General features: G+C 38.0%; 1 protein-coding gene across 3 annotated transcripts in view; it reads left to right on the forward strand.

Annotated features, from left to right (window-relative positions):
• Positions 1–8585, forward strand: part of TLK1 (tousled like kinase 1) — a 77274-nt gene extending 68689 nt beyond the window's left edge. For 2 of the 3 annotated variants that reach the window (XM_067299086.1, XM_067299085.1), the window contains exons 18-21: positions 753–888; positions 3386–3497; positions 3803–3910; positions 6847–8585. In XM_067299086.1, the coding sequence (XP_067155187.1) occupies positions 753–888; positions 3386–3497; positions 3803–3910; positions 6847–7023 (533 nt within the window). In that variant the 3' untranslated portion in view covers positions 7024–8585. The remainder of the gene's footprint in view (positions 1–752; positions 889–3385; positions 3498–3802; positions 3911–6846) is intronic. The other variant, XR_010884585.1, reaches the window with a different exon arrangement.
• Positions 8586–11550: the final 2965 nt, after the last annotated feature.

Genomic DNA, 11550 nt, shown 5'->3' on the forward strand with positions numbered 1-11550 from the left:
AAATGCTGCCCTTATTCAGATCTCTCCCTAAATCTTAATCAAGGTTTCCAGTAATAAAAATAATGAGCATTGTCATAAGTTATTTATTCTGTTTTGAATCCATAGCCTTCATTACCACCTTATATATATGATACTTGTATTCTTTATGTACTTTATTCTGTAATACTTCCAAGTATATATAGTGGAGTTTTTGATGTAACTCTTAGTGCTAGGCTGTTTCCTTGCTCCTGTGTAGTAAATTGCTCATACAGATTTTTATCATGTTATGGAATTGTACGGAATGTATTCTTATAGTCTTATTGTTCCTATTTAAAGGAGCTTAATCAAATTTTTTTTATATCAAGAAAATATTGTGTAACTTTAATACATGGGGTTAGATTCTTCATGTTACAGCCATCTCTTGGCACTATTTTGTGGCATATGCAAGCCCTGAAGCCTGTAGTGTAGGATTTGTTGTAGGCAGAAAAGTATGAAATTTCATTGTGATTGGTGTATGGCTATATTTTGGTGTTTCCTCAATGTCCAGCAGCTCCTGAGGGAACCATTTCAGATGACAGAGACTGCACTAAAATTTGTCCTAGTCAAATTGCTCTAGAGTTGAGGATATAAAGTTGTCACTGACACTTCATTAAGTCAGATGTTCCTGAAGATTGAAGCTGGTTTTGAACATTTAAGCGTTCTCTTAGCTTTTTTTGAGGTACAAAATATTCTTTTTTCTTTTTCTTTTTTTTTTTTCTTTCTCCTCTGGTTAGGTAATATACTTCTTGTAGATGGAACAGCATGTGGAGAAATAAAAATTACTGATTTTGGCCTGTCCAAAATAATGGATGATGATAGCTACGGTGTGGATGGAATGGACTTAACTTCACAGGGAGCAGGAACTTACTGGTAATGCTTGGTTTGAATTTGTCATTTAAGCTCTGGGTCTTTGTTTGGATTTCAAAAATGCTCTTGTAAAACCAGTTTTGGAAAGACAGCTCAGAATAAAAATATTGAAAAGGATGACAAAGATTTTTATGCAACACTCTGGATCTTAATATTGCTGAATGTTACAGAATGGTCACATAACTGAAGCAAGATAAGAGTATATATACTGTGGAGATGATCATTATGCTGTACTTCACAATATTTAGAAACACAATTTCCAGAAGAAGCAGGTGTTTAATCTTTGGCTGTAGGTGGTTGAAGACATTTGACAGAGCTGCAATGATTAAGTGTGGGTGCTTAGTCCTTGGAAATCCTAGAGCAGGGATTACCAGAAGGTAATGTCCTTAGGACAAAAGAGTGTTTACTCCTCCATCCTAAAGGTTAATGACAGCTCAGCAGCTGTGACTTATTTTCTACGTGCACTTGCATGCTTGTCCAAAAACCTGAAATTTTGGAGTTTCCTACAGAACAAAGTGACAAGAAGCTTTTCATTACTTACAGAAATGGTGTTTCTAGAATTCGTTCTTTAGTAATGGAGCTTATTCTTGGCATAGTAGCTGTTTGAGCCTATGTCTGGGTGGATAGAGTAGTAGAATGCCTGTATTGACCAGGTTATTATTTGTCAATTCATTTGCTCTTTTTCTCCTTCTCTTGTTCTGCCTCTAGCAAGATCAAAGCCAGGAGCTCAAACCTAACTCTAAACAGAGAGGCCAGTATGATTCCCATTTGTTCTTCAACTTTTTCCCATATTCAAAAGCTGCACATAGTATAATTTTGCCTTTTCCTTGAGAATTTTTAAGAAAGCAAACACACATAGTCTTGCACAAACACCAATGTGTGCATGCCATGGAAAGACAGTAATTCAAGTTGAAGCGTTTTAGAAGTGTTAGGCTTTTGCTACTCTTATTAGTGCTTTATGTATTTAAACATGAATTTAAACATGCAATTTTAGGAAAAGACATCAAAAATTTTGACCTTTGGATTTCATCTGAAGTGCCGTATACACTAGTAGTGCTATAAACCAAGACTGAAAAAGGTCTTTGACCATATTAGATTCATGATGAAGCTGTGTTTCTAATTAACACTTTCTCTGATACTAAAATCTTCTTTAAGGAAAGAAAATATTTTGAATGAGTTTGAGGTGGGGATAAGTCTGTGTAAGGCAAATCACACAGATTCCCAGCAACATAGTACTGGAAGGGATTTCCTCAGTCACTGGGCCCAGTTACCTGCTTTTCTGGGCAGTTAGGTCATATAATCTCTTTTGTAAACTTACCAACGTTTGTATTAAATTTAGGTAGTGTTTTTGTCCCCAGTAATCTGATTTGAAGTCTGTTCCATAACCTCACTTCTCTGATCATTAGAAACCTAATCTTCTAATTTACAGACTGTGTTTATTTGTGGCCAGTTTATACTTGCTTGTTCCTGTGCTAACACTGTTCTCCTCTGACATAGGTTGTTTCCCTTCCTGGTGCTTGCTCCCTTGTGTATTTATAGCCTTCATATTTTTTTTCTGAACTGTAGGCTCTCCATTCTTCCGACCATCTTAATAGCTTTTCTTTGCACTTGCATCAGTTTATGCTCATCTTTCTTGCAAGTGGCAATCAGAATTGTACACCAGTGTCCCAGAAGAGATTATGTGATGCCATGCAAAAGTCACACTCATGTTGTATTCTTATCTCATTTTGCACACACTTCCGTTTCCATAAGTGTTTCTTCAAAATTTTTTCTAAAGCCTTATATACTGTTGATGAAAGAATGTCTTGTCTGTAGCTGCTCTGATAATTTTTATGCCCTTTTTAATTTTAGGTACCACAGCCAATAATACTTAGCTGCCCCCGTGTTGATAGATTTGTTTTTCTTTGTTTTTTAAAGGAGATTCCATTTCATCAGTTCTTTTATAATTTGAGTGGTATAAGTAGTTCCTCAACTTCCATCTTTATAAGTATGGCTTCCATGCAGGTTATGGGAATGTAAATAGCCATCACCTTTGTCTACCATCTGCCTCTCTGGTTAATATCAACATTCATACTGAAAAATTAGGTAAAAGGTCTTTAAGCCATATCTGCATTATCCTTGGTCACTGACCAAGCATTGCTGTAAAACACCCTGTATGGCTTTTATCTTTTCTTGTTCTGTTAGAGGGAGAAGATACATATTTAACCTAGGATCCCAGTACTTGAAAAATTAATGATAATTAGTGATTTTTGGTAAAGAGTTTTAGTATTTGGCCTTGTATGAAATTTATCCTCTATTTGAGTGTCTGGCTATTGAAAGAATTGTAATGTCAGTTTTGATGGGTGTGCAAGGTATTGGAATGAGGATCTTAATGTAACTGTACAGTTGTCAGAAAATCAGAAATCTGTATATGAAGTGTTTGAATAATTTGATATCAAGCAAGTTCTAGTGATTCCATACATCTGCTTGCAGAGACAGAGGTGCATGTTTTGTTTTCCAGGTATTTGCCTCCAGAGTGTTTTGTAGTTGGCAAAGAACCACCAAAGATTTCTAATAAAGTTGATGTATGGTCAGTTGGAGTCATCTTTTTCCAGTGTCTTTATGGTAGAAAGGTATGGAAAACTTTGTTTGAAAGTCTTAGAGCTTTAGTGTAAATGCCTGTTTTCCAGTAGATGCTGAACTATAGTCATAAAGATGTGAATCTGTGCGGAAAATAACTTGTGTTACTTTTCTGTTGCTGTGCACTGATTTTGCAAGCAATGTAGAAAATCTTGACTAAAACTTTTGTCTTTAAGGAATGGTTAGAAATTTGTATTAGCACTGAAACATCTTACTATAGCATAAATTAAAGTCTGGTGTATTTATGAAATCAAAATAGTTGGATAACTCTCAATAAAATTGTGTGCTTATTTTTCAGCCATTTGGCCACAATCAGTCGCAGCAAGACATCTTACAAGAAAATACAATATTAAAAGCCACAGAAGTTCAGTTCCCTGTTAAACCTGTTGTAAGCAATGAAGCCAAGGTAACTTTTCATATGATCTCTGAGTAACAATTAAAACTCGCATCATTTATTTTTAAGTATTCCACTATAAAATTACTGTTAACTTAATGATGCTGTGGGATGTAGTAACTAAACATCTGTAGGAAAACATAATGGAGGACTAATATTTTGATGTTTTTATTTTTACAGCAAATTTATTTTGGGACTTTTTAAAATCACATGCTTGAAAACAAGACTGTGTATTCCAAAAATTTGCAAGTGGGCTTCAAAGTAGACCTTCTCAAAAATAGTCTGCTTTGCTTTTTCCAAGAAGATTTTAACTGTCTTACCTAGGCTGTCTCACTACATGTTCTTACGAAATACTTCTGCAAACAGTAACAAGTTCTTTCTGAAAATAGCGAACATTTATTCTGTCCAGCCTTTTTGGCTTAAAGAACTATTTGACTACAGAATACCTGGAAAATGTGCCTGTTACCACTCTTCCCTTGAAAGGTCATATTATGTGTGCATTAACTCAAAGCAGAGTTTAAAAACACATATTCTTAAAATCAAGATTAAAATATGCTGATGCTGGTTCAGGATACCAGACTGACAAAATAGTTGAGCTGCCATGAAGGTGTGAAGGTGCACATGGCAATGTTTCCTGTGTTTGAAACGCTTTTAAACAGTAGTATCAAACTCATCTGCACAGACCAGCTGTTTAGAGAACAGATTAAGATGGTTTCCAAAAATGATTGCTGCTACGAGCATCTATAACATTTATTCCAGTTCTGTGAAAAAGGAGGAAAACTTTATGTATGGGCTACTTGTTTGTAAAACTGTCATGATACCTGAAATAGATTTTCATGGCCAGATGCAAGAGGAGTCCTTGTTGAAAGCAGTGCCAAAATAGTAGAATGCTTCTTCTGGTTTCAACAACTAAGTAAAAATACTTAGTTTTGGGACACAAGCTGCAAAAAATTAGAGGATATTAAGACAAGAGAAGATTCAGCTTCTGAAGATTAAAAGGAAAGGAAACATAATTCTAGAGGTTGTAGCTTCCCAGGAAAATAGGTGTCCTTTTGCTACATAAATGTGTTGTTACAATTTGTGGTATGCTTCTGTTGGTTACATTTTCTAGAAGTAGCTTTACTGAATGAGTTGCTGTTGGGGTTGTGAAAATTTGGTAACTGGTTCAAGAATTATAATTTGTCCTGTATTTTTACCCCAATTTGGAAAAATCGTGTCCCTAGAATGCAGTTGGTAAATACACATCATGTAACTGATAACATCACGTTTTTGTAGTTTACATCCTTATCCTTTAACTTCACATTTCTCTTGGTGATTAGCAGTGTTTACGTAGAGAATATCAGGAGACAATAGACAATTCAGCATGTTTCTGATGTAGAATTGGCAACTTATTTAACAGTAGTTTTGTGTTCTCTATGTATTCCACATTCCGTTTGTTTGAAAGACTAAAATAAACCTTTATTATTCTCTACTCTTATTAACATTGTCACGATAGCTGTGAGAGAGAAATTATTCTGTGGTGGAAGCACCATAAAACAATTGCAAACTGACTTCTAAATTCAGACTGTTTATGATGACTATGTGGAAGCCAAATTGTCTTTCAGATTTATAGACTTGGCAATTGGAAAAAACAGCTTGTAAGCGAAAATTTTGATTTGGAAAATATGGAAATGAAATAAATATGGAAGCTGAAATGACATTGTTAGTTTTCAGAATGTAACTGTGCTTTGATCTTTGTCACTTTTTTCTGTTTTGTGCAATATTCTGCTTTGCATTATAGTAATGTGTCTATAATGTCACAGAAGCATGAAGTATTTTACAAAGATTTTAGAAACAAATGGTTATTCTGAGGAACTTTCAAAAAAACTCTTAACAGCTCATTTGTTATGAAGGATTTATTATGAAGAATTTGTTTAAAATCCAGAATGTCCAAAAACATGTGAATATATATTAACAAATGCGCATGATTTTTATTTTGTACTTTGTTCATGCTGAATATGTAAGTGATTGAAGTAAATTGTAGCAAGGGTCTTTGGATATGTAATTCTTTTAAATTAAATTCTAAATTATTAAGTAATGATGTGCTAATCAGTTCTATAGCAAAAGTAAGGATTTTCTATCATTAAATGTTGAAGCCCAAGCTCCCAGGAGACTGAGTGTTCTGTGTGTGCTAGACATCAGACTTGGCAGAAACTTGCAGCATGAAATGATTGACACACATCATATGGACCTAAATGTATGACAGCATAGTGTCTCAAGGTTTAACAGACCTGAAGCTAGACAGAGATTTTTTTCAGATATTTTTAAACAGATGGGATTGTTTTTTCTGGGAAAGGAGTTCCAGGTAGGTTTTTTTTTTTTTGAATAGCCTGTTAGTAATGTCTAATGAACGTGGCAACCCCCATTGTCAAAATTCACTCTGTGCTGTATTCTGTTATGACACATGTGGTAATACCTGTTGTCAAAGGCCAGCTAAGATGCTGCAATTCTGTTAGTGGATTTTCCATTTACTCTTCATCTTCTTCACAACTGGATGCTTTTACAAGTTCCTTGGAGTTCCTCTCTACTCTTTCAATCCTCTGACATTTGCTTCTAGTTCTTACTAAGCTGAACAGAGATAACACAGGCAGAGTACTGATTGTGTGAGATGCTAATGTTTCTGCTTGTAAATGTAGTTCCTACTTTGTTATCTGTGCATGGATATACATTTCATAGTATGATCATTTTAAGCTATGTTAGGTTTGCTGTTACAAGATGATTTTTTTTCTACTACAACACATGTTGCATCTTTCATTGGACTCTAGTAAAAAATACACCACTTTTGAATTGAATTATACAAGGATAAGAATGTGTTTAGGAACAATTTTATCTGGGAGGAAGGGTTTATTTGCTTGTAAGCAGACATTATTTGGAAGGCTGTTGTAACTTTTTATCCTTTTTTTTCCTAGGCCTTTATCAGACGCTGTTTAGCATACCGAAAAGAGGACAGATTTGACGTCCACCAACTGGCTAATGATCCTTATCTTCTCCCTCATATGAGGAGATCAAATTCTTCAGGAAACTTGCACATGACTGGGCTAGCAGCATCACCTACACCACCTACTTCAAGCATTATTTCATACTGAAATTTCTCTGACTGAGGAATGGCATGATACCTTTGTGTAGTTTCCAGATGCAGACTTTAGTTTGAAAGCATTTGAGTGTTTTTACGCAGGACAAGTTTGATAACTGTGTTTTCAGACTGAAGTCCTCCTACATAGTGTCATTTGTATGATTGGAATGGATCATGGACTGTGAATAAATGTACCCTTCTGAGAATAACCTTTAAACATTGAAGGATGACGCTGCCTGTTGCGCTCTAACAGGTATACTGTGTTTAGGACTGAAGAAAAGGTTTTTAGTTTTTTCTGGGGAACATTGTAAATAATCTTTTTAATACTTTAAGTACATTTGGTTGATACTGGAAAGTTCTAACATGAAGGGTAGTTTTTCATTATTTATATAAGAAAGGTAGTGAGCAAATCTGAAAACACAGGAAAAATTCAGTGCCTGGTAATAAAGTAAATAAACTGCCATCTTTCCAAGAGGTTGATCTTTTGAAAACAAAGTAAGAAGTGCGAGTTCTGTATCAGATTTCTCAGATGAAATTATAGTATTTTATGTGGCAATTCAGGCTTGTACCTCCAAAAATGTGTTCTTTCACTGAATTTAAATCGGAAGGGTGATATGGAATTCCTGGTACTTACTTCTCAAATAGATTGCAAATTTTGAAATCAGCTCAATTTTCTAAAAATATTATACTTGCTGTGGTGTTGAAACTTGTGAAACTTTCCAGGCTTCTGACAAAAGCAAGCAGTAGTTTGAAACCAAATGCAAACAGGTCATGTATAATGTTCTATGCAGGAATAATGATAAATTCCCTTCTAGCTCTATTGTAAATTGTTGTACAGATGTCATATTTTCAGTTAAATTTCAGCAACTTATTCCTGTACAAATGTTTAAAGTATGGCTTTTTCTAATTGGATATTGTATTTTTTTTAAGTCTCCCTCAAGGCGCTTTTAATTGCTGCTAAATGATGTTGCTTTTACTTTTGCAAAAGAATCAAATGACCTCCTTAAGGTGCAAGTCAACTGTACGTTATAGAGAGATTAAGAGTAGGTAATTCATTAACAATCAAGGCATGTAAAACAGATCTGTGTTGGCAATATACAGTACAGTTCTTTAAGTCAGTTTATTGTGCTCTCAACCTGTAGAGCGCATTGATACTAGATGTAGAAGTTGCTCATGGCTATTCTCTATTTCTGAAAATTCCTATCAACAAGGAAATGTTTCTTGTGGCTTGTACAGATATTTTAAAATATGTGAAACATTTTCTAACTGCCTTGTATGGTAGAAACTTATTTTTCAGAACGGTGTATCTCTCTCCCATTCATTATTCTTTTTACTGTCCCTTTTATGATGCTGAATACCTATATGTAATTTTGTCCATGTTGCAGAAAAAGGAGGCTGTATTACCACAGGTTTTCATTTAGTATTGTACAGTTAAACTGTTGCTCTTGTTTCTGATGTTGCAAGCCATTTTGTTTTCATTGTATATAAAGAAACATAACTGTCTCTTTAAGATGCTGCTGAAATTGTAGAGAATGTAGCCAAAACAGTAATAAACAATGACAGTTGAAATTTCAATGTTTTAATTACATTTTTGCATTTAAATAAAGGGGAAGTCAGCCTGGCCATATCACTGAGCTACATTTAGCTATTTAAAACAAACTCTCTTCAGTTACAAACAAAACGCTAATAATAGAATTATTAATGTAAGTAACGTTAGGGGTAAAAGGACAGGGTTCTGTAAAACTTAGCTGTGGTGAGTAGGACTCTCAGAAAGAATTTTAATTATTTCAACAGGTCTTTCTAAAACTTTTAATCATAGAATAAAATTAGCTCATAAAGTGTAGAATCAAACAGTGAGTGAGTGAGTCTGCCTTATATGTACCCCAGAGTACGGGACTGCATCCTTTTCACTGCACCACCTGTAATGTGAAACCAAGAAGTCTTCTACTGCGTTGTTAAAGTGCAAAATTCAAGGAGAGTGTGCCGTGGCTGTATGTTCACATTAGATGTCGTTGCTTTTCCTTATTCTGCATGTGTCAATATCACAAGTTAAAGAAGATTTTGCCTGAGGAAAAGATGCAGGATTGTGTTAACTGTACATTTATTTATTAATCTGGAATGTATTGTGAGTACATTGAAAGTACATTGAAATTTGGTAATATATTAGAAAGCTCCTCACTAAGTAACATACAATTTTATAGCTACAGCTATGTTAAAAATGAGAAGTTTTAGGCATTGTACTAATTATGTGCAGACTTGTTTTTTCCCGTTGTTGGCATCTTGAAAGATAGGTTGTTATGGCTGAATAGACGACACTTGTTCCAGCTTTGAAAATACACATTTCTGAAATCTAAATGCTCATTTTTAACAAATTTCCATATAGATCAAGAGGCAAAGCTGCTGGATGGGCATACTGTAATACCTGCAAAGAAAGGAGACTCACTGTCTCATCCTTTGAATCCAAGTTGCAGGATTTTCACCTCCAGTACACAGCTGCGTTTGTGTTAGTCTTTTAGTACTGTTGATAAAAGTTTCATGTCCCCATATGGAGTCTTTCTGTGGTCACAAGAAGACATCTGAGTTAGTGTCAGTGGCACCTGGTGTCCTGCAAGTTGCGTTTGGGATGGAAGTGCCCTTGTGACTGGCTCAAGAAGCCTGAATTGCTGCAGCTTGTCAAGGAACGTTGGTCCAAATCTAGGTAATTCGTGCATCTGCTTTTTAGTCTGTGAATATTTCATGCGCATTTTACTAATTTCATCACACATCATCACTAAATTTTCTAAGCACCTAATTTCCTCTGATTTAGCAGCAGGTAGACATGAGGAATAAAGTTAAACTTCTTCAGAGTGTTTTTAATGAATCCTGGAAACAAAGGCTTCCTTTAATAAAATTTATCAAATACTTTAAAATTTCTGCATTTGCTGGAAGATGCTAAAATACTACATTGTTATATAAAAACCTATGTATGAAACAGAAGCGACTAAGAGAAGTTGCGCGTTTTTAACTGTGCTACGGGTTATTAGTGCGTTTATACACTTCCGTGCGTTTTACAAGTTATTATGCATTTATAGTGCTACAGGTTATTTCAGCCGCAGTTAACAATGTGTCTCTTGTTCAATGCCCTTCTGAAAGCCAGCCCCGTTGTGGCACCTTTTATTTTCGTTTGGGGGTTTATTTTGTTTTTCAGGTTTGTCACTGGAGTCGTTCGGGTTTCGGCGTGGAGCGCTGGCCAGCGCTGGCTGGCGGATGCAGTTTGCAGGGAGGCTGCCGGCATCTTCGTTTCCCAAAGCGGCGAGGAGCGGTGGTGCTGCGTGGCGGCCGCCCGAGGGAGGACGGCGGCGGGAAGCTGCTGCCCCGGAGAGGGGCTTTTGCAGCGCTGCGGGTGCCGCTCCGAAACGCGGGTGGGGATCCGCCGGCGCCAGCCTGTGGAGGTGGTCGGCTAAGGAGGTGCGTTTTGAAACGAAGAGCCCTGGAAAGGAAAAGGTGCTCTGGGGTTTGAGGCCTCTTGGGGGTTGCGGCTGTGGCTTTGCTGGGCGCGAACAGACGCAGGCCTGAGCCCAGACTAGAGGAAGGCAGCGCTGTGTGTGCGGGTGCTGAGGCAGGTGGGAGCCGTCGCCTCGTCACCTCATCACCTCGTTACCTCGTGCCTTGGGAGCGCGAGGAGCAGGGGCAGGTGTCTGGGCGGCTTGTTTTGTGCCCAAGCCCCGGCAGCGCTGTGCTTGACCATCCATTTGCTTGGCCTGCGCTCTCCGGGGAGAGCTTGCAGGGCTGCGAGGGGAGCACGGGGCTGGAGGAGCATGGCAGGGGCCGTGGGTTTTGCTTTTTTGGGTTTTTGGGTTTTTTTCCTTTTTTCTTTCTTTAGTACTTTTCTACAAGCAACCTTTTGCCAGCAGCAGGAACCTAGGTTTTTCGACTCGTCACGGTCGCAGACCTGGCTGCCTGCCCCGCTCCGCCTGCTCACTGGGCGGCCGCGCTTCGTGGGCCCTGGCCCGTGCCGCCCCTCGTCCCTCGTGTCCCGGCCCCGTCGCCTTCCCCGGAGAGGTGAGACACGGTCCTGGTCGGCAAGGCTGCCAGCGCTTTCCAAGGGATGCTGAGGGACGCAGCAGGTTTGCGTGCGATGAGTCAAACAAGGCAGAGGGAGCCCCGGCAGCGGGAGCCGCCCCTGCGCGCCTGCCGCTGCTCCTCGGCGGCGCGTGACAAAGTCCCCGAAAACTGCCACATCTCTTCCAGTGCCCAAGGTTGGCTCAAGTTTGTATATGTCCTTGTTATACTGTCCGCCTTACTCTTAAAGACCTCCGACAGCGGTGGCTGCATGTTTTCCCCAGCAGTACATTGCAGTTTTTCCTAACGTACACCCTAAATCCTTTTTGCTGCGTATTCAGGCTGTTATTTCCTGTCTTATGCGCTGCGGCGTGGAGAGCAGCTCCCTGCCGTACTGTTAGTATGTAAGCAGAGCGGCAGTTTTCCTTCTTGGTTTTGTTGTCTTGTAGTTAATATGTCAGAATTCAATGCCAAAATCTGGTAACAGAAGGTGCCGTTA

The sequence above is a fragment of the Apteryx mantelli genome, chromosome 6 (assembly GCF_036417845.1).
Source record: "Apteryx mantelli isolate bAptMan1 chromosome 6, bAptMan1.hap1, whole genome shotgun sequence".
In the NCBI taxonomy this organism is placed as follows: domain Eukaryota; kingdom Metazoa; phylum Chordata; class Aves; order Apterygiformes; family Apterygidae; genus Apteryx; species Apteryx mantelli.